Below are 24,061 nucleotides of genomic sequence, written 5' to 3' on the forward strand. Positions count from 1 at the left end.
TTCTGGGAAAACATCAATCAAGAGTGGATTGACACAAAGGCTTTACTCCCGTTTGAATAAGCTGCTAGCTTGAAATGCTAACTCTATAGCGTTGATTGTATATAAGCAAAATCAATATGTAACCTAAACCAAGTCTAACAATTATTCATTCACTGTATTTGTAACAACATGCCTATTTAGTTTCGCAATGAGCTTTATTTTTTAAAAAGAGAGGTGAACTTTGTGTTGCTTTTCTCTATAAATTTAAAGGGATCAGATTATCTTAAATGTTACATTGTTTCGCACAATATACTGCATGGTGCCTTATTGATTTATTTTAACACCCTCAATTAACAAAATAGTAAGATTGTAAAATGAGTGAATAAAATTACAAATGAAAATATGAAATCTGTACATGCACAGTGTTCCAAACAACAGAAAACAGTAATCAACTTACAAAACAAATTCCCATAAAATATGAATTTCAAAGTGCCTCACAAATCACAGGCACACTACTAGATACCTGTTAGAATATTAACCACAGCTTTGTTAAACTAATTCTTAATAACACATGCATACACACATATTCAAGAAAATTCTCAAACATTTCTTATTGTGATAACTATTTTATTGTGATTGCTCTGATTGCTTGGAATGTCATTCATTTCATGTTTCTAGAGTGATAAAATATGCCCTGGTTTCAGGCCATCAAAAACTAAAATATGATTTTGTTAGTGATGCATCACTGAATCAAATGAAACTTGATAGTAGTCTTCTGGAAATGGCCATCCTCCAGAGTACAATACAGACCTGAAAAACTGAGCACCGAGTCACAGAATTTTGTGGAGTTCATAAGGAATTTTCCCTGCTTCATAAAGCTTTGCTGACCCAACATCAACACAAAGGATGGGTTGATATGCCTCAACTGACTTGATTAAGTTCACAAAGGTTACAGATTTTTTTTTAAACTTTTTCTTTCAGAGTACTTTAAAGCCAACAACAAGCATACGAATATTCCTGTTTTTTTATTTATTTTTTTTATTAAGGAATTCCTGTTAGTTTATGCTAAAATTGTGTCATTGTTAGCCTAAAGGTTCTCAAGTTGAGTCTTGGTTGGCAATTCTAAATGAGGAAAAACACAGCACACTGAATGTTTAAGAATTAATACTGCTGATGAGGACATAATTAGTCACTACAGAACAACAATGAAAAACAAAATGATTCAGACAAGCTGATGTTAGTGCATTTGTTCATAGGTTTATCTCATAATTTATAAAAAAAAAAAAAAAAAAAAAAAAGACAGAAAGAAAGAACAGGTGTCTGGTCCAAGTGGTTACAAGCTTTGTTTGGAAGTTGCATTTTATCAAGTGTGCTTTTATGGTATCTTAGAATTACAAAATGTAATTCAGTGTCAAGGTCTAGAGAGAGAAAAGGGTCAAATAAAAGAGCTGAGTGAAGAAAAAAAAAACATTAATGACCTTTTAGTCTAATTTAAGTATCCTTTTACAAATGTTTGGTGTATTTAAACTGTTATCCAATTGGAAGTCCCCTTTAAAAAAAGTTAAGTGGGACCATTTTTTTTATAACATTTCTGTTATATAAGGAACTTTGTAGAGCTGATCGATGGACATTTTTAAGGAGGATAAACGAAGGGATGACATGATAAACAGGAGAGAGAAAGAATGCCGTGTGCTTGTTCTAAAAGTTCCATTTTATATCCACATATTCTCTTGTTGTTGTTTTTGTTGTTGTCTCCTCTATGATTATTTCCTTGTTCTGACCTGTGGGCCATGTTACCGGTTCTCCATTTGAGTATGCTGATCCCACTGTGCATAAAACACATGAAATGAACACTGTAAGTCATTTGGATTCAATAGCTTAATAAAATAATACAATCAACAACAAAAAATATTTTTCACCTGGTGAGCAAGTGATCCTAGGCTCCTCCCACTGTCCATTGCTCTGACATGTGATAATAGGGTTTTGTCTCTGGATGAAGCCTGGCTCACAGTAGTAGCGCACCTGTGAATTGGCCCTATACTTCAGTTGACGACGTCCAAACAATTTAGTGTGCAGTACGAAAGGGGGCTGCCCACAGAATGCTGCCAAAGAAAAACAAACCATGGTGAACTTTTGCTCTTCCTGGGCCCCGGCGCCACCACAGAAGGTGATGCACTCACCAATGCCCTTCTTGCATGTGTAGGACAGCTGGTAGTTACAAGGGATATCACTCCAACGCCCATCATCGTACCACACCATGACAACACAATCTTCTCCTGACAGGAAGTAGCTGTCTGGTTGTCCACGATACCAGTTCTCGTACAACTGATACAGAGAGACAGATCAAGTTTGGAATAATCAAGTATTTTTTTTTTTACGTCAAGAACCCCTTGCAGTTCTAGTTTGGAAAACCCTTGAAGAAACACTTGATGTTTTATGTTTTTACAGAAAGCCAGATCAGTAGACTCACCAGAGGGTTCCCATCTGACCAGTGGAAATCTCCTTCAATGGTTTTGTCATTGAGACCCGTCCACTGATACTCCCTGTATTTATCTAAGGAAGGAAAACACAAAAATGTCAAAGAACCAGCATACACCGTCAGTAAGACACAACATAGACTCCAGTTCCAGTATAACACACAGATGCATCATATACGACAAACATACACAGGACCTTTAACACAACCCTCATTCAGTTGCATGAATAAGGTAACACGTTCAAAACCCTTCAACGGTTTGATGATTGTTTAGAAATGCAGAACAAAATACAGGGCCTCTCAATGTTATGTCAACAAACCAGGTCCTTTATGAATTCCTTTATGTACTGTAAGCTAAAACGCTTCAGTAGTGTGACACACCTCTTAGTTGCCACTTAGTTTAAGCAATGTCACTTTTTTGAGCAAGAGTACTGCTTTTCTGATAAACAACTTGAAAAACATTTAGTTAGTATTAGTAAGCTAAATTACAATTTAGGCATTACTCTTCACCAATGAAAAGGTTCACTTCTCTGAGTAAACATTGTAATGGGATTTTTTATCCTGAATAAATCAGTGTTTTTTTATCCACCTTATTTCTCCTATAAGAGCAGACACGGCCATGTCGGGCTTCCGGTGTTATTCACTTCCTGCTATTTTAAATGGTATAAAATAACTTGTTTTGCTGCTTGATATGGCAAACTAACATGTTTTACCTTATTATTTTAATGTATTACTTTAATTATGAACACACTGGTTTGTAAGTGCAAAAAGTTTTATTGTTTACTGCACTTTGTTATTCTTCTTATTGTTTCCCTACAGCGGCTAAATCGTTAAAGCGGCTTACTTCCATGTTGAAAAATAAGGTGGATTAATCGGTTGAGTACATAATTCAATGACTCATAAAGAATATAGACTTCACTTGGTTTGTTCCTGAGTGAATCAAAATAATTGGTTAAAAAATGGTAATTCGCTAATCAGGACACTCACTTTTGCGCCACCTACTGAGTTCCTGAAAAATAAAAGCCACTTGCAAAGACTGACAGCCTGTCTTATGACACCTTGTTAAACAGATTCCATCAAGATCAAATCAGGTAGGCTACCGTCAAGTTAAAGATTTTAACATACGATAAGAAGTCAAAATGATTTGATCAACAGAAAAATGCGGTTGTTCAGACGTACCATTGATAAACTCCTGTTCCTCAGGTGACATAACAGAGACCAGGTGACCTCCGCACATGCGACAGTGCTGCTCTGCCACCTCCCATTTCTGCCGTTTTGTAAAATGTTTGTAACAAAACCCTTGGAACTTTTCCCAGTCTGGTTCACAGTGCTCTAGATCTTTGTGGGGAGAGATTGGACAAATTATAGTTGAGTATAGTATAGTTGAGAAATTCTATAAATAATGTGTATATTATTAACATATGAACATCGCGTGCACACACGCACACACAAACACAAACACACACACACACACACACACAAACAAACACACACCTCTCTCTCTCTCTCTCTCTCTCTCTCTCTCTCTCTCTCTCTCTATATATATATATATATATAATTTAATTAAAAATAGTATAAAAGTTATTACAACGTAGTACTATAATGAGTTATGCAGGTAACTCACCTGTCTCGCAAAAGTCTCCTCCATAAGTTGGCAGACAGAGACACCTGTGACCTGCTCCACTGTCCACACAGGTGCCTCCATTTTTACAAGGGTTCTCCAGACATGCATCTAAAAGGCCATTCACATGTTTTTATAGCTTACTATAAAAATATTGCACATAAATATAAGGTTTACAGTAAAGTATGGTTATACTCAACAAACGCAAGTGTTGCAACTATGCAGTAATAGCTACACTTAGAGTATGGCATATAATTTGTGGACCACAACTCAATCAAAAATAGGCAAAATCTTGATCCCTATTTGGTTCTGTTAACCTCTAACTACATAAAAGTGGTGGTGTTGGCGCAGTGGATAAGACACATGCGTTTGGTGTGAGTGTCCCGGGTTCGAATCCACTGTGAGAGACCAATGTGTTCCTGAGCAAGACACTTAAACCCTAGTTGCTCCAGAGGTGTGCGACATATATAGCAATTGTAAGTTACTTTGGATAAAAGCGTCAGATAAATGTAAATGTAAAACATGCTGTAGCAGCACTGGATATGTTGCCTTTTCTTTCCAGTTGTTATCAGTTTCTAATCATCATGGCCCCACTAAGCCAAACTCTTTCTTTATGCACGACTGAAACTATTTACTTTGGATAAATTCTTTCTGTCTCTGTCTGCACTGCAGTCTTTGATAGACATGCTAATCAGTTGGTGCAGCATGTGAGTTATCAAGTTACCAGGTATTTTAAAGAGCTAAAGTTATCTGGCAGTGTTTGGACGGAAACAGCGCCCCCTTTTGAGAGCTTATGGTTTACGCAAGAAATTTAAACAACCAATAGATGGTAGGTACTATCACTCCTAGATGTTTAAGGCAGTGTTGTTATTAACCAAAAAAAAAAAAAAAAAACCTTATTTTAACTGGCATGTGAAATGAAGCTGAAATAAATACAAATATTAGATGAAATAATTCATAACAAATTAAAATGTTGTCTTGTCAGTTATCTGAAATAAAATAAGCTGAAATATTAAAATGACCTAAAGCTAAATAGAAATATAATCAAAACATGCTAAATAACTAAACATTAAACAAATTATAATGAAAGCTGAAAAATTTCATTTAAAGTATATAAATAATAATAAAATAAATGGAGCTTGAACATGTACTAGCTATAGTTTATTCATTCACTCATCATTAATAGAGGGCAGGTCATAGCCTAATGGTTAGAGAGTTGGACTCTTAATCCAAAGGTTGTGAGTTTGAGTATTGGGCTGGTAGGTGGGGGGAGTGAATGTACAGCACTCTTTCTGCCCTCAAAACCATGACTGAGTTGCTCACAGCTGCTCCCCGGGCGCCACTTCACAAATGGCTGGCCACTTCTCCGGGTGTGTGTTCACTGCTGTGTGTGTGAGCTTGAAATGGATGGGTTTAATGCATTTTAGGCAAGTTGTTTTCTTTCTAAATGCTCACTTAAAAAAACGTTCTTCATTTTTGTCCTTGTAAAATAAAAGAACTACTATAATCACAGACGGACAGGCAGTTTTTAAAATATAAATTGCAGTCTGGAAATTGAGACTATACATATGTACTACAATATGTTTACCTGAAATGTAGCCTGTCCTGACCAGCACTCTCTGTGTGGGTCTGGCAGGTAGAGTGGAAGACTCAGGTGTGGTTTGGACATAATTCTCATCTTCTGTATTGTCTGCGTTTGCTTTAGTCATGAGTTCATAATCAGCATCGTCATCATCGTCTTCATTGTTGGCTGACATAGTGGATGGTTTTTGGGTTTGCGTTGTTTTCTCATTGATGGGTGCAATGGTGGAGTCAGATTCATCTAAGGCCTTGATGTCATCTGTGGTAAGTGCTGCGTCCCCACTGAATTCAACATCTGCTCTGAACTCTCCTGGGTTTGTGGATGATGCCACATTTTGCCAGATGGGACTTTGGGTCCCATGAGGAAGAAATGTAACCTCCAGACTTTTCATGGATTCCACAGTGCTGGCCTGATTATCATCATCAACATCATCATCATCATCCTCACTATTTGTTTCATTAAGGTCTTGCATATTTGTCAGATTAGAGGGAGTGATGATGGCCACATCTGAGTTTGGATAATTAATAACTGAAGACCTGTTTCCTGAAGGTTCTCTTTCTCCGGAAGACTCTTCCTCATCACTGCCATCAATGCTAAAATTTACAGTAGACTTATAAAGCTCAGTGGATGTGGTGATTCGTTGATTAGGTTCCTCTCCAAGCCCATCCTGCTCCACTTTATCAAATTCTTCTTCTACTATCCCAAGGCCAGATGGAGTTGTGCTTTCAGAGGGGACACCTTCCATTTCCTGTGGAGAATTGAATTCTACCTGTACAGGCCCATGTGTGGTTGATGTTCCCAACAGGTGAGGCATTGGGGTGGTCAAAAGTGTGACTGGCAGGATGTCATCATGATCGCCAGAACTTTCAGAAGATTCAGGCTCCTTCTGTGACGTGCTCACGGTCGAATAATCACTGGCATTATCAACTGCACCAAGAGACACAAGAAGGGTCTCAGTTGAGATCTCCTCAGCATCGTGATGGTCTGCAGAAGTGTCTTCATGTCTGGGTGTAAAAGCTGCAAGTGAATAAATCAAACAACAATTTCATTGTCATTTATAAGGCAAAACATGAGCAGGATATGGAATTTTCTTAAACTGTAAATCACCAACTGTTATCTTTGGCAATTTACTCATAATTTGGTAACACTTCAGTATAGGGACCAGTTAACTAGTTCATCTCACTATTAACTAGTTGCTTATTAGCATGCCTACTGTTAACATATTGGCAGTTTGTTAATGCTTATTAAGCACGTATTCTGTATGACCATATTCTGCATCCCTAATCCTACCCCATATCTTAATTAAACAGCTACCTTACTAACTATTACAAAGCAGCAAATTAGGAGTTTATTGAGGCAAAACTCGTAGTTAATGGTTTGTTAATGGTGAGAATTGGGCATTAAAATAAAGTGTGACCCTGTTTTATTTAATGTATTATTTACAGTTTTTCTCTATCTATCCATTCAACCATCGTTTAAATCATTCTCTCATTCTGTAAAGCCTAAAAACCTTCAAGGTTCAAGGCTGTTACCTAAAACTTAATACCTTAAATACATATCTCTTTGAATTAATTTAAATACCACTTTTTAAATTAAACCATTTAAAAGGCATTCTCAATTCAGTTCTAAATGGCATGCATTTTGGTAAATTTTTGGTTATTAAAAAGCTCACTAAATTATTATTTGCTGATACACTGTATAGGCATATTGTTTCTTTTTACTTACTTGGGCTAATACTGTTCAGATGTGTTAATGAGAAGCTCTCTGTCATAGTCTCAGGTGCTGAAGCTCCATATGTCTCTGATTTATGCGAGGTGACCAGATGTTCGGCCTTTTCAGTGAAAAACAAGGTCAAATCCTCACCTGAACCCTCCAACCAACCTTCAGTGCTGGATGCGCTTGTTGATGTGGACTGAGTTGTGAGTGTAAAAAGACCCCAGTCTTCATCTGGCTCTGGAGTTTCTGTGATATTTCCTGCATTGTCTTCTACTGTAGCACCTTCAGGTAGGTATGTTGAGGGACTTGACTTAACCGAAGAACGCTGAGTTGTGGTGACTTTGCTTAAGTCATATTGCAGTGTAGTATCCTCAGTGGTCATGGATATCTCACTAGTCACATGATCTTTATCCTCATCCTCTAGGTTGGTTTCAGGCATGGGTTGGAAGTGTTTGGACCCATTTATCTCCTTCGGTTGAGAGGACGTTCCCTCTGTAGTCTCAGGCTGAGCCTCTGTAGGTGGGATGAAATCAATGGGCTCTCCCGGCTGTAGGTTGGTATCTGGCATTGGTTGGTAGTGTCTATGATTGCTGCTTTTAACACCATCAACTGCTGAAGCTTTTATATCTGGTTCTCCTTTTTGTGTGAAATCGATGTGTTTTGGATCGATGTAAATCTCTGGAACAGACTCAATTTTTTGCCAGGTGACCTCAGTGGACTCAAGATATCTCTCTGTGCTGGTTGGGATGGTGGAGTCTCTATAGGTGCTATCTTCATCTAACTGAGAGCTTGTGGTGTGGTTGTGTTCCTCTGGTTGTGAAGTAGTCTGTGTGCTGTAAATGGAGAAAGACTCAACAGCCTCCTGTCTTGTGCTGTGCTTGTGTTCCTCTGGTTGTGAAGTAGTCTGTGTGCTGTAAATGGAGAAAGACTCAACAGCCCCCTGTCTTGTGCTGTGCTTGTGGTCCTCTGGTTGTGAAGTAGTCTGTGTGCTGTAAATGGAGAAAGACTCAACAGCCTCCTGTCTTGTGCTGTGCTTGTGGTCCTCTGGTTGTGAAGTAGTCTGTGTGCTGTAAATGGAGAAAGACTCAACAGCCTCCTGTCTTGTGCTGTGGTTGTGTTCCTCTGGTTGTGAAGTAGTCTGTGTGCTGTAAATGGAGAAAGACTCAACAGCCTCCTGTCTTGTGCTGTGATTGTGGTCCTCTGGTTGTGAAGTAGTCTGTGTGCTGTAAATGGAGAAAGACTCAACAGCCCCCTGTACTTCATTTTCTGACTGTTGAGTGATCTGATCCACACTATACTCTTCTTCAGGATCTGCTAAAGTCACAATATGTTCCTCGGTGTCCTCTGGCTCTGTCGCCATATGATCTCTAGGTGAGACTGTCTGAGAGTTGCTGTTAGCTGCAGAGGAAGAATATTAAAGATACCATTAACTGAAGGTTAAAGGGATAGTTCACCCCCCCACCCCCCAAAAAAATTCTGTAATAAACTACTCACCCTCATGACGTTCTACACCCGTAAGACCAACATAATTTCCACACTCAAGGCCCAGCAAGGTAGTTAGGACATTGTTAGTAAATAGTTCATGTGACATCAGTGGTTCAATCTTAATTTTATGAAGCTACAAGAATACATTTTGTCTGCACATAAAACAAAAATAATGACTTTTATTCAACAATTTGGTTGGTGTTAGCGCAGTGGATAAGACACACGTCTGTGGTGTGGGAGACCCGGGTTCGAATCCACTGTGAGACACCAATGTGTCCCTGAGCAAGACACTTAACCCCTAGTTGCTCCAGAGGCGTGCGACCTCTGACATATATAGCAATTGTAAGTCGCTTTGGATAAAAGCGTCAGCTAAATGAATAAATGTAAATTTCTTCTCTTCTGTGTCAGTCTCTGCCACTGCCATTCATGATAGTACCATGACATATGCAAGTGGTGCTGCAAATGCAGGATTCGGCATTCTGATGTAGAACCAAGATGTGCCTTGTATAAATGCAGAGGAATGCACACACATGATGTCACATGGACTATTTTAACAATATCCTTGCTACAATTCTGGACCTTGAACACGGTAGTTCTGTTGCTGTCTATGGAGGGTCAGAAACCTCTTGGATTTCACAAAAATTAGGGCTGTGCAATTAATCGTACTCGTCACACACATCTCGTCAATAAAGTCAGTCCCGTGATTCGCCCATTGGCCTCCGACCATCATGGCCTCCTAACAATCCCCATATCTACTGATTGGCTTCATCACTCCGTCTCCTCTCCACCAGTAAGCTGGTGTGTGGTGGGCGTTCTGGCGCACTATGGCTGCCGTCGCATCATCCAGGTGGATGCTGCACACTGGTGGTGGATGAGGAGATACCACCTGACTATGTAAGCGCTTTGAGTGCCTAGAAAAGCGCTATATAAATGTAATGAATTATTATTATTATTATTATTAATAGTAAATCACCATCACCTGCTTTCAGATTGAGCAGCATTCATTACACAGAGCCGTAGTTCACTGACAAGCGATATTGCGCTCGAAATCAAATGTGATTAATTTGCGATTAAAAAACATGATTATTGCCTTATTGTCAGTGAACTGTGGCTCTGTATGGTGAATGCAGCTCAATCTGAAAGTAGCCGATGGAGATTTACTAATCAAAGGACCTGCTTTACTGACGAGATGCGCATGACAAGTGCACGTGATTAATTGCACAGCCCTAATCAAAATATCTTAATTTATTTTCTGAAGATGAACAAAGGTCTTACAGGTTTGGAACAACATGAGGGCGAGTAATTGACGAGAGATTTTTCATTTTTGGGTTATTTATATCCTTTTAAGATTGTATGGGATTGATAGTATAGGTCAGGAGTTTTCAAACTTTTTGATGCCAAGGATCCCAGTGATATCACCGGGAGGGACTCCCTTTCTTTCATGTAAAAAATTAATTTATATAGTGTATGAAAAATATTATCACATCTTAAGAACTCAGATGTAGAAAAATGACCCCCCCCCCCCCCCCCCTCAAATTTTATCACAGACCCCCTTGGGCATCCCTGAACTCTCCTTTGCACCTTAAGAAAGTTTTGTGAATAACTGTAAATACCTCTGAAGCAGTAAGCGTCATGCTGAGTTTGTGGTTCGGGGAATCCCGTTTGATTGCTAAAACGATAAACTGTCTTGACACCAGGTTCAGAACCCCCACACCGTTCACGAGGGGTCACAATGGGGTACCGAACGCTTCCATCAGCAAGCCAGCCAGGACTGCAGTGGTTCAGACCATCATTCCAGGCGGCATACAGTTGGCCAGTTGTGGCTAGCTGAGCTCCCTGCTGCTCACAGTATGTCTTCGCTTCCGACAAGTTGAAGCGCTGTTGGGATGACCCATGAAAAACCTCTCCTAAAACAGTTACATCAATGAATGAACAACCAATTTTTGCTGACAATCACAAACAAGTCATAGTAAACCTCCAGAGTCTTTGAATATGGACTGCTTGCCAATACCAGTAGTTTGGTAGAGTATAATATTAACAATGGTATGGGAGTGGCTTACCATGAATGTTTTCCACATAGCAGTACACATCATATAGTTCATCATTATCCACCATGCCATAGTTTCGAACGCCTGGTAATCCATCCATGTCTCCAAAACACCCTTCTCGTGGCATCTGGATTGGGTATCTAAGAAGACATAGGGATAGTATAAAAACATTTTAATGAATCCTTAAGATATGTATTTTTGTTATTAATAAAACTCAACTAAGCTTAACCCCGTTAACCATTTAATTTTTTTTTAATTACTTGTTTTGTTTTTATATCCTAAGCACTGCAAAAAGACCATATTTAGCTACATCCCCAGTCCAGAAATCGATTCCAAAGTTTTGACACACTGTGATATTGATGCTTTACGTGTGAATAGACAAATTGGTACTACCTAGAAAGTTGTCTGCATCACATTTACTGCAAGTATATATAGGAAATGCTCAGTAGTCTGTCCACTCACCTAACAGAGCGATCAGAAAGCCAGCCAGCGTCACACTGTTCATAACCACTGCGGTACGCAGCCAGCAGCTGTTCTGGAGAAGCAATCTGAGCTCCAATATATTCACACGCATCTTTGGCCTCATTAAAAGTGAAGGCATAGCGACTTGAGGTATTGCGATAATGGAAGACGACACCTAAGAACACACAGCATGTTACTGTTCTCACATATCATAGTTTTTGAACTGTTATGAAGTATTATTTGCCATTTTCTAGTCTGGAATAAATGTGTCTCATTAAAACAACTGCTTTTGAACAAAACGGTCAAAACGGTCACTTTCAACAATAATATATTTCTTGAGCCCCAAATCAGGATATAAGAATAATTTCTAAAGGATCATGTGACACTTAACTGAGTAGTTGCTGCTGAAAATGGCAAGAATAAATTACATTAAATATATAAAATACGTTCGACTGGAACTCAAGAAATTATTGACAGATTATTGAAACATTGAATTTCTCAATATAACACATTTTATTGTAAATTAATAATAAATACATTGATAAATGCAGCCTTGGTAAAGATTTATAAAAAACATATTGAAATCCTTCCAAAAAGCTTGAATTCCAAACATTTGAACGGTAGCACGTGTGTATGCCAAACAGTGTTGAATAAATATGGCAAGACAATCTGGGATTGCTACTGTGATCTTTGCATTCAAAGTATTTTACATAATAATCACCTTTTACTTTGACTTGGGCCTGGTCATGAGCATCCTCCAAGCCGTGCTGGACTTCACAGCGGTAGAAGCCTGTATCGTTGTGCATCAGTTCCTCCAGTCTGAGGGTGAGATCAGCTGAAGAGGCAGCATAATTCAGCAGCGATGCCCTGCCTTTATACAACTCACTCACCTTTACCCTCTCACCACGGGCCACTAAGATCTCTGTCTCTTTGTTTGATGAAAGAAAGCTCCATTTGACTCGTGGCTGAGTCAGTACAGCATGTCGACCGAAAGATGGGGTCCGGGAGAGACTCACCAAGCAGGGCAGAGTCAAGGAGCCCCCCAAAATGGCAGACACTGGGGGGCTATCTGGAATGGTCACTTGTAAGAATGTGGTCTCATCTGAGGTAAAGACAATAATGATTGGGATACTAATCAACTGACAGTTTAATACTGAACTGAACTGGATTTTGTTATATCCGATGTGTGCATTCACTTGGGCAATAAAAATAAACCACACACTTTAACTCGACTCGAAGAGCTTTCTATGACCTTTACTGTTATTCATAATTAATTATATCTTGTGTGTTGAACAGTAGAGGTGAGACACACCTGCTGCAGGACTGAGGATGGCAGAAGATGACAAGACGAAGAGGCAGATGGCACGCAGCAGTACATGCAGGAACATCGCTGATCTGAGACCGAACAGAGGGAGAGAGTGAGACAATATATAGAAACAAAGTCAAAGAACAGCATTGTAAAAGTCAAGTGGAACTGTGACATACCACAACATAAGCCCTTGTGTTGAAATGAAAGACGCAAACATTTATTTCCAGAATAGCAATTTAGCTCATTTATGTCATTTAATTTAATTGCATTCTGTTCCCGTGTAAGTTCATGGATATTCATTGGGGAAAATGACACACTGGCTTGTGTGAGAAAGCGAGGAAATGAGAAAGAGGGAGAGAAAGTTCTTTGTGCCTCTGCTGTTGCCAGATTGTGAGAATTCACACTCACTGAGCATTTTTTGAGCCTTCTAAAATCAGTTGACAGTTAACAGCTTGTTATTAATAGGCATTAAGGCACTGAATTGGGTGGTTTTTAATCTGTTCAAATGAAGAAAAGAAAAATGTTTTAAAAAGGGGTTCTCAGCCTTTTAAGGACCAGGATCCCCCTGCCAAGAGGAATATATTTTGATAATATTTTATAAAGACTTTCATTTATTAGAACCGTGACATTATTATATTACATAATACCTAATGTAAAAACGGTATGGTTATATTTACAGTTTTATTTATTTATGTGTACCCCCCCCCCCCCCCCAAAAAAGAAAAAAGAAGAAGAAGAAAAGAAAAAATGATTAACAATACAGCTATAGGAACTGTCCCATAAGAATATATTTAGGGCATACATAGGTAAACCAATTAACAGTATTTAACACTTTTAAAGAAGATTTTCTGTATATTTATATATATTTAATCATCTACTCCACAGATCCCTTTTGTAGACCTCTCGCTGAAAACCCTGGTTTTAAAGGCATGTGACTGAATGGAACAAAGCAGAAAGGCTTGCCTGCAGTTCTTTAGAAAAAACCAACAAAACGCTCAAACAGCGCAGTAAACTAATTTTCACTGCAGACCCACAGCACAGTCTTTAGAGGGTGTGTCTATTCTTTAAACCATGAGACTTTGCAGACTTATAATTTGCATTGAATAACATTTTTATTTGTTTTACTTAACTGTATGTGTGGTTTTGCATTTTCACCAGGCTTTCTGAATCTCAAGAGCTTCCCAGAAAGAGGATTTGGCAACCCTGTGCTACGTCCAGCTGGCATGATTCAGATCTTTGGAGTCTTTGGGAGCTCTTGTATGTGCTCAGAATTCTGACGAGTCACCGAACAGACTAATACCCTTTTCTAAACATGAGTATCTCTACCAGTAAATCCATCTCCACTAGGGTCATCTTTATGCACCTGTCTCTGTGCAGGCCTTAAACTACACACAGAGCACAATATAGACTGTGTTTAGCTAAACGGCCCAGTGAAAGGAAATGTTTTTAGCGGCTAGATGGTTTCTAAGTGAGACAGGCTGAAATAAATATATAAAAGACCACCTGCTAGATCCACTGAAATACTGTTTGTGAAGACCGAATGAACTGAATAGTCATGCCTCAAAGAGTGAGCCAGAAAAGCAAGTAGACATAACAATGGTCCAGTGATTCTAACCATTTTAAATATCCCTGTGACATTTTAAAACCCGGATAAAAAATCAGAGTACGTTTTAGCAACACTACACAAGCAATGTTCAAGCAGGAGTCGAGGCACCATTTAAATGAAGTGGAAGGTAATGAGTTGATTGCATCAGTTTTACATGATAACATATCATTGACTTTAAGTTATTTTAACAACAGGATGTTTACTATGATGACTGTGTAAAATTAGGGTTCATTTAAGTATCTAATTGTAACTCTTCTCTGTTTATATGAAATCTTTTACAACCAACCAGACGTGAAATTACAGACTACAATCCCTAAAGAAAGACCCTCATTCTTGATGTGTAATGTTACCTAATAGAGCGCAGACTGATGAAATGGAAATTTACTGATGGAATGTGAGTTTTAATCAACGAAACAAACAAGGAAGTGCATTGGTACAGGAGTTTTTGTCTTCTGAACAATTCATCTGTGTACCACTGCTCTGGGTTTGGACATCTGGACATGTAAACTCCCATGTATTACCATTCACAACAAAGTGACAGTGAAGACATTTGTAATGCTACAAATGATTTCTAATAAATACTGTTTACTAAACGTTCTATTAATGATCAGTGATCCTGAAAATAATTTCACAGTTTCCACAAACATATGAAGCAGCACAGCACTCATTTTCAACATTGATAAAATAAGGTAATACAAAATAAAGAATATATATTTAAAAAGAAATCAGAATTTTTTTTCAGTACATTAAAACAAAAACAAAACAAAAAACTGTGATTTCTCAGAAAAGCAACAATTCAGTACACTTCCTTGATGTAACCTTTCTCTCCCGTTTTCAATTTTAGAAGGAAGTTTACCAAAGATATGGCCCATTAAGCTCTGATCCAGAGGTCTAACAGAAGTGGTTTACTGTAAGTACAAGACAGGAACTACAAAGCCCAGCAAAAGCAGAATTCAGGGCACAAAAGCCTCAGACGCACCAGAGCAGGACGTTCTGACGCTATGGTGCATTTTTTAGTGATGGAGAGTAATGGGTACATGGAAACGGTTTGCCTAAGAGGAAAAGAGAGAAATAGAGAGAGAGGGATGGAAACTGGCATGAACTGGTTGACCTGAAGCTGGATATACAAATGCATGTTAAAGACTACTGCCATGGAGAATAGGGTGTGTTTGCACATTCACTGTACCTCATCTAAAAGTGCACTTGGTCTTCTCCAAAATTAAAGATTGAAGCAAATATTTTTGTGACAGTTTTCAGATGGAAAACATCATGAGCTATAATACTGAGAAGACTAAACAAAGCTGCCTTGCTGTTTAACTGCAAGTATCCACAAGTATTTGCTCGGTCTCTCTGCTTATCTTGTATCCTGTTCTTGAGAACATTACAACAGACGCAGCAGAGGGGTTACCAGGATGTCATGTTTGGGGGGTCATTTCGCTTTTTTGGGGGGGCAACATAAACAACTGAAAAAATCGGCGCAAAATAATCTATAGCCTACTACACACAATCTGTTTTGGTGCATATCTTTTTCTAAGCCAGGAACCCACAGATAGATACAGGGCCCCTATTAGACTATAGGGCTGTCACATAAAAGTTAGTTAAACCCGGTCAACATTAATAATATGATGATGATATTATTATTATTATTCACATATTCATATATAGAACAGATCACAGTGATTGCCTGATGATGAGTGACAGGTTTGCTTGTGAGAAGACTTGCTACACGAGTAGTCTTTTTTTTAAATGAATCTGAAGTCAGGTTTGTATAGACAAGAGGTAAATTAATTTGTTTCTTCTAAGCTGTTCCAGACGTAGGTGCTACCATAAATTCGCCAGTTAGCCTCTAAGTTTCTTTGTAAATGCGGCCCCAGGTAATAATAAAAAAAAAATGCATATGCTCATTTGAACAGTATGAGAATAGTATTTGAATGGTATTCTCTGGTTGTAAGTGGCTTTGGATAAAAGTGTCTGCTAAATGAATAAATGTAAACATGTAGGCCTAGATAAAAGGGAACATATTAGGCTACAGGGGGTAAGGAGACTTAGAGAGTTGAAATAAAAGATATTTTTGTGAAACTATAAGAATTTAATTTATAATCTCATTAGCAGAGGCAACATAACTGTTTTTATTTTTATTTTATTTGTTTATTTAATTTTATTTATTATTAGTGGTGCTTGACATAGGCAAATGTTATTATTATTTTACAGGGGTGTGGAATCTGTATGGGTTTGTTCTCCCTCAGGGGGTGGGTGATATAATAAAAATCGAATAAGTCTTTTTTTTATTTTATTTTTTTTTATTTTGCAAGCTGTTTGAGCATCACAGCCAAACTAATTTCCCTATTATAAAGCATTTTAAGGTAACAAAATATGAAAAAGTATGGCGGATATTTAGGCCAAAGTGCATGGGTGAAGATAAAAATCTTTGTAATTATTTTATCTTTGTTATTAAAAAATGAGAACAAAGATACACATTAAAAATACAGATATAATACAAATAAAGTGTTTTATTTTCAGGTACAAGAAATGTATTTAGCAGGAGCATTAAAAATAATGAATGAACAAATATAAAAATAAAACACTATATACACTGATTCCTATTAAAGCAACTGTATTAATTTTTTTTTTTTCAGTCAAGAGTATTGAGTGATTTTTCTCTGTGGGTTTGGTGTTTTATTAACATTAAAGGAATAATTCACCCAAAAATTTTAATAGTGAAGAAAAAAACCTGAATGAGTTTCTTTCTTCTGCTAAATATAAGCATTATTTTGAAGAAAACCAAACAGTTGCTGGTTCACAGTGACTTCCAGAGTATGTTTTACTACCATCAAAGTCAATGTGAACCAGAAACCGTTTGGTTACACAGATTCTACAAAATATCTTCTTTTGTGTTCAGCACAAGAAAGAAGTTAATATAGGTTTTGGACAACATGTGAGTGTATAAACAATGACAGAAATTAAATTTTAGGGTGAACTATCCCTTTAATTCACACGGCAGCATGTAGCCTATTGTCCCTTTAAGACCTGCATGCATACAGACATGCATCCTCTTTCAGTTGTTTACTTTCATTTTAGACATATCCAACTTAGTCTATACATAAACCTTGTGTGTTTCGACAGTATTAGCACAGAACATAACTTAGAAATCAGGCACAGTTTGAAGGGCTTTTTCGTTTTCGTGCCGCACTTTGATTGTGCTTAGAAGAACCGAACGTCAGAAAAGCACACGAATGAAACTTTTAAATAAGCAATAAGGATTTAAAGCAGATGCAAATAATAATAATAATAATAATTCTGTGAATAAGTGCCGTATCCTGTTTGAGAAACTCTACCGCTGAGATAACACTTATGTTAATGTATTATAATAATTCTGTGGCGCCAGAACTGCAGCTGATAGAATGTGCGCTGCGGCACAATGCAACAATATTTCTTCAAAAGCAGATCGTGGAGACATTTTTATTGTCCACAACCAAAAATATTAATATACTACCCTCGGCAGAAATTGAGGACAGGGGGCAGACGGGACCGCGAGGGCACTTTAGCGTTGGACCTCAAAGTCGTAGTCGCAAGTCGCAGAATTCTCTGACTTTCAAAAAACCCTGTTTCAGTCAAAATCACGATGTTCCGCTCTCAATGCACTTCGATCCCATACGCTGTTTTGGGGTGGCAACTGGAGTGGCAAAGCTCATTTGTGCAACCCTTGTGGACACGCCACTGCTCTAAGGCTCGGCCAGGTAAACATTTCATTGGCGTTCTATTCTCACATGATGCCCTTTTTCTGAGCCCGTAAGCCTGAAGCACGCGAGCACTGTCAAACAGCGCCAAACTGGATTTTTGTTGGGTCAGACTCATCTGCTACTGATGGAAAAATATGCACAAAACAATCAACTTTTAAATGTTTATTTATCATCAGAGGGACAGTCCGTTTCTCGGGGAGGCAGGGCTTATCCTAGGGGAGGCACTGCCTCCCCCAGCCTCCCCCTAGACACGCCCCTGAGACGCAGCCACATTTCCATAAGCCAAAAGTAAAGCCAAATTGCTGTAAGGGCAAACATGGAGGACGGGGCCCAGCAACCTCAAGAGTGCTTAGGCAGGCATCTCCACGGACGCCTGCTGTCTGGAATACAGAATGACTTCATTCTGAAGGGAAATGGAGAAGGAGGCGATCTATTTCACTTACATCACAGCAGTGATTTTACCGACCCTATAAGAAAGAAGCTCACTATTTCTCGCTGAAGACTTGGTTTTAGATTAGTTATTTCAATGGATAGACTCTCAGACAGACAAGGGATGGTAAAAGAAAGCAGAAAAACTTTCCCACACACATCGTTCACTGTGGAATGCTGCTCTGTTTTGCATTTTCCCCATGTTTTTTCCTTGACTTTTCTCTGCGTTGTCTGTCTGCTTGGTCATGGATTCTTCCCTTGGTCTTTCTTCTCTTTCAGTGCCACAACCACCTTCGAATTCAAGGCCTTTCTAACCTCGCATGACTCTCTGTGACTTGGTCCATCACCAGGGGCAACCAGCACTGTCCTCAGAAACACAGACCGTCCGGAACTCACACAGAGAGAGACAGAGAGGATAATTCATCCATGCTGCAGAGGTCTGAGGTGTTATTAGCCAAGCAGCCTGTGGTAGATCTGGCTAGCCAAGCATACAGCCATTCTCTGAGCTCTGTAAGAACCTGTAGAGAGCGGATCTGAATAATGGACTCAACCTAACAGCCTTATCAATGACAACATTGTACAATGTATATAACCATTAACGCATATGCATAAATGCTATACAAATATCTATGTACAAAATCTATAATATATAATATAATATACAAATTGAAGTCACGTGCAAACAACTTGACTCATTAAAGGAATAGTTCACCCATAAATTAAAATATTATCATCATTTTCTCAGCCTCATGTTGTTCCAACCCTGTATGAGTTTTTAAAAGATGATATTTTGAAGAACGCTGGTAATCAGGCAGTTGATGGTCCCCATTGACTTCTATAGTATTTCTTCCCTTCTATGGGAAGGAAAAATATAAAAAAAATAAAATAAATGCAGGATAAACTACTGTTCAAATGTTTGGGGTTGGTAAATGAAAAAAGAAAATGAAAAAGCATGCTATAAAATATAAAAAAAAATTACAATATAACATAATATAATATATATATTTGGAAATCGTGATACTTTTTTCAGGATTATTTAATAAATAGAAGTTTCAAAAGAATAGCATTTATATGAAATTCAATTATTCCATTATAAATAATTTTCACTGTTACTATTGATCTTGTTGACTTATTGATTTAATGCAGCCAATTATTTGGTATTAAGTATTAAATTTATAAGAGACCCTTTAATCTTTTCACTGGGGTGATCAGGACTGGAGATGACTGCTGTACAGTTAAATTAGGTCAGATGTGTCCTGTAGGGGTTCGTGCAAGTATTTTGGTAGTAGTGATTGAAAGAAAAGACACCTAATTAATCTGAGAGAAAATGACCAAATAGTTTCTTTTATTCCACAACAGCTACTAAATGTAAGTGAAGGCATCCCTAAAGAAAAGCGGCAGGAGATAAGATGTGTGGATGCCTCTTATCAGTTAAACTTAATCAGTCAGATGATATGAAGGATCTTTATCTTATAACTGCTTGGAAAACACTCACACATTCGACTTACTTCTGCTCTGCTACACCTATTTGAGCGATGGGTTTAGAAACAATCTTAGCCACTGTGAAGATGAATGGTTACTGTGGCACTATACAGCCAATAATGTGTTGCAATTTTACAGCTGAAAACACACTGCAGACATTAACACTTAATGTCTCAACAGAATTAAGTTGACTCAGATGAGCATTGGAATAACTGCAGATGTAGACCAAAGAGGTATTCATGAATCATGTCTCTCATACTACATTTGGCACCTGGATTTTTGCATAGTTTGTACCACAAAGCAAAATCATCCAGCAGGTGTGTTGTAGACATCTTTTCCCCACTTGTGCAAAAACCTCTAATATTTGTGTCTACAAAGCCTTTAGTCTCAGGTGCAATATTAAGAAGAGCTAAACTCAGCACACTAACATTATTTTGTTTTCACCAATTCAATTCCAACACAAGTACAAGAATAGATCCTGGAATTGAAGTGGTGTTCAGTTCTTACATTACCAAACCTTTTCAACACTCAGTAATCTGTAAAGTATTATATTCAGAGTTAAATAACTGGCCATTTTTGTGCAGTAATTGCATATTTAGGTAATGGAGATAAAAATAAATGATTACAGGTTGAGTGTTTGCTAAGCCTGCTGCAAATTTAAATGCAGTCTCAGTTTCTGCTCATGCATATAGAACATGCATTCATTTAGAAATGTCAAGAACAGGTGTCTTCTCTTTGAAGGCTCAGGCTGTGTAAAGCACTTATGCACCATCCAAATCTGACAACCTTTCAAATGCATTCTAAACTAATTCTAAAATTAATTCTTAGTACATGGATCCAAGAATAGATAAGCTCTGAGCAATAACAGATCCACATGAAAAGGGCATTACAGTCTGATGCCTGATGTCATAAGAGAGCCTTTTTAGTCCCATTAAAAAAAATAAGAGCCAAATTTACAGCCAAAAAATAAATAAATCAATAAAATAAATAAATAAAAATAATTAATGCAGCCTGATGCCAAAGGAGAGCATTTTTAGTTTCACAAAAAAAAAAAACGTTTTATTCTCCAGTTCATTAGAATATACTGGTGACTAAAACAAAGTTTATCCAAGACCAATTATTAAATGTTTTTATAGTAATAATCTGAATGGATAGTACTCTGCATAAAAGTCTGTGCCAATTCACAAAGGCTGATGCAACATGCATATTCAGCACAGTAATGTCCTCCATAACATCTCCTGCTGTGCTCTGAAACTTAAAAATGTACAAGGCAGAAAATCTTCTGCATAAGCAGCATTCACTAACCCTAAAATTATGCCCAAAAAGTCTAAATCCAAAAGCCATAAAATAAATGTGCTAAATTGCAACTCCTTTTACAGAATCATTATAGGCAATTTAAATGCATTTAAAGCCACATACCTCATTATTCTTGGATTCTTCTTGAAAAGCCCTCGTGCAGATGAAGGATTGTATAGAGTCTCATAGAGTGCAGGCTGGAGATGATGGATGCTGTGAGTTCGTCCAGAGGAGGAGAAGAAAGAGAGAGAGGATGACAGAGAGCGGAGGAATAAAAGAGCAGGAAGGATCTGAGATCAACCCACTCTCTTTAACCAACAGGGTTCATTTTCCTATTTGTCTCTGGCACAATGAAAAAAGTGGGAAGGGACGGAGGAAAAGTTAAACTGTTCTAGTTGAGAGAGAGAGAGAGAGAGAGAGAGAGAGAGAGGGCGAGAGCGAGAAGATTACTATATTAATTGACCCGAAATGTTGTTCGTTGTCCTGTTATTGTTCTATAAACATATGGTAGACCCATAGGTAACGAGCGTAATACTGTTTCAAAATGACAAGTGTCTGAGAATTCATTTGATACGAGCACTCGCAAGAAGCGTGCAGGTTTTATGCTTGCCATGCTTAAAAGAACAAAAAAGAGCGATGTGTTGGGCTTAGTTCCATGCGTCCTTTGAGTTCATTTCTGGATCAAATTTTGGGAAAATGTTATAGGGAAACCCGACATTTATTGATTTTGTTAAGGCATTAAATGATTAAAACCTTTCGAGGTGAAGACAGCTGCGATGTCTATATGGTCAAGCAAAGATCAAATTGACTCACGAGTAAAACACACAAACAAAAATGTACAGACTGTAAAATAATTCAAATGAATCGTATCTCATAAATTAATTCTAAACATAATTACGTGAGACAAGATTGAATGGATTTAATATTGTTTAAAATTAAAATTTCCATGATGAACATTAACAATTAAAAATAAAGGTTATTTTGGCAGCAGTCATCCCACAAACAACCTATACCATCCAGCTTTTCAATCCACAAAAGGTTCGTTACAGTCTTCTAACTAAGAAAAATGGTTCTTTTAAGAACTGTTCACTGAAAGGTTTTTTGGGGAACTAAAACTGTTTCCTCTATTCATGGCATCACTGTGCGGACCCCCTTTTTTAACCTTTAGTTTTAAGAGTGTTGCACAATTGCATAATTTTAGTTATGAATTAAAGGAATGGTTAACCCAAAAAAGAATATTTGCTGAAAATGTACTCACCCCGAGGTCATCCAAGATGTAGATGAGCTTGTTTCTTCATCTGAACATATTTTGAGAAATGTACATTACATCACTTGCTTATGGATCCTTTGCAGTGAATGGGTGCCGTCAGAATAAGAATCCAAACAACTAATAAAAACGTCCCAATAATACAAGTGATCCACACACGACTCCAGTTCATCAGTTAACATCACTTGAGGTAAAATGCTGCATGTTTATAATAAACAAATAATGGCCGAAGGGTGAGTCATTTTTCAGCAACTTTCATTTCGGTGAATTATTTCTTAAACAAAATGTGTCCAAAAACTTCCATTTTTAGGTTGTCTTTTTTGAGGTTTGTTCCAGAAATAACAAATGACAAAAAAGTTTCTCGCATAGTCTTAGTACAGGGTAATCTTTTTGTCACATGAATAAACATCTCGAGGAGACTTTCACTCTCACTGAATTTACCCATTGTTCCAAGTAAGAATTGCTATTTATGGCAAGAGTCAACTTTGCAAGAATCCAAGGGCTGAGTGCCACAATGAATGCTTTGGTTCACTCAATTGCTATGCTTCAACATTGTAAATAAGCATCCATTTCTGCAAGCATATTAAGATAGTATACACTGTCATGGCTAAATGCTATGATGAAAAAATCTGGACCAGTGCAACCATATATCACATCTGTATAGCAGGGTATGTGCAAATAACTTCCGCAACTCGCTGTGCTGACTCTCTCTAAGCTAAGAGAACATTGTGTCAAGGTTGGTGAGCTTTAATAACTAGATCTTTCAGTAATGATGAAACAAATGCTTATTCAGAGAAATGACCAGTTTCAAATGGTTTTGAGGCATGAGTCACTGCTGATTCACATCTGTAAGTCTGAATCTGATCCATTTGTGAGTCATGTCTGTGAAGGTAACCACATGTGGACACAACAGACCAGAGTCTGGCCTCCTGTTAAAACAGTAGCAAACTTTCATGGACGAGAGGCTGGATGAAAGAAGCAATGGATAGTTTGCACACACACAGAAAGGAGAGTGAATATGGCTTTGTGTATCACATATTCTTCAACACAAGAGGAATTTACCACATCAACATAGCTGACTGTCTATCCTGAAGATGAGAAACCAGGTAATATCACTCTGAATATTAGTGCATTATTTATTTGATCTTGCATTATGATAATCATTTAGTAAGTAACTATATGCCTTAGGACCAGACAATAAAACTATACAGTTCATTATTTATTGGCTCTGACATTATGGTAAGCCTTTAGTAATAAGCAAGGGTACCTCTTAATGTACCACAAGATTACCTCTGCCTGCCAGCCATTGAGGATTTTAAAACTTGATCCGTTTTACAGACATTACTACCATCCATATCCAAGCCACAAGTGGGAAAGTATGAAGTCACTGACTGCCTTCTCTCTACAGCACATCCTATTAACCCAAATTTAATCAGGAACACTTTCAAATTACTAATATAAGTGAAAAGCAATAGGTATCATAAATAACAATAAACAATTAAGCACATTTATTAAATATTTTGTGTATAATACTTATTTTATAAATGTATTATTTATTGAAAA

The 24,061-nt window shown here is 37.7% G+C and overlaps 1 protein-coding gene across 1 annotated transcript; it reads right to left on the reverse strand.

Annotated features, from left to right (window-relative positions):
- Positions 1 to 585: 585 nt before the first annotated feature.
- Positions 586 to 21,557, reverse strand: bcan (brevican). The gene is made up of 14 exons (XM_052577534.1): positions 21,355 to 21,557; positions 12,682 to 12,764; positions 12,091 to 12,471; positions 11,370 to 11,544; positions 10,920 to 11,047; positions 10,473 to 10,766; positions 7,384 to 8,772; positions 5,665 to 6,675; positions 4,080 to 4,187; positions 3,635 to 3,793; positions 2,450 to 2,532; positions 2,160 to 2,304; positions 1,899 to 2,081; positions 586 to 1,805 (listed from the first exon to the last, which is right to left on the reverse strand). The coding sequence occupies exons 1-14, from the start codon at positions 21,357 to 21,359 to the stop codon at positions 1,678 to 1,680; spliced, it is 4,272 nt and encodes a 1,423-aa protein (XP_052433494.1). The 5' UTR covers positions 21,360 to 21,557; the 3' UTR covers positions 586 to 1,677.
- Positions 21,558 to 24,061: the final 2,504 nt, after the last annotated feature.

This window comes from Carassius gibelio, chromosome B16, assembly GCF_023724105.1.
Source record: "Carassius gibelio isolate Cgi1373 ecotype wild population from Czech Republic chromosome B16, carGib1.2-hapl.c, whole genome shotgun sequence".
Taxonomy (NCBI): Eukaryota; Metazoa; Chordata; class Actinopteri; order Cypriniformes; family Cyprinidae; genus Carassius; species Carassius gibelio.

Bases quoted from the DNA above. Each gene is read 5' to 3' on its own strand.
- bcan (XM_052577534.1), bottom strand. The intron at 10,767-10,919 runs GTAAGCCACTCC...TAACTGTTTTAG, and splicing joins CTATGTGGAAAACATTCATG to GAGAGGTTTTTCATGGGTCA. The intron at 2,533-3,634 runs GTACGTCTGAAC...TTCCTTCCTTAG, and splicing joins GGAACAGGAGTTTATCAATG to ATAAATACAGGGAGTATCAG.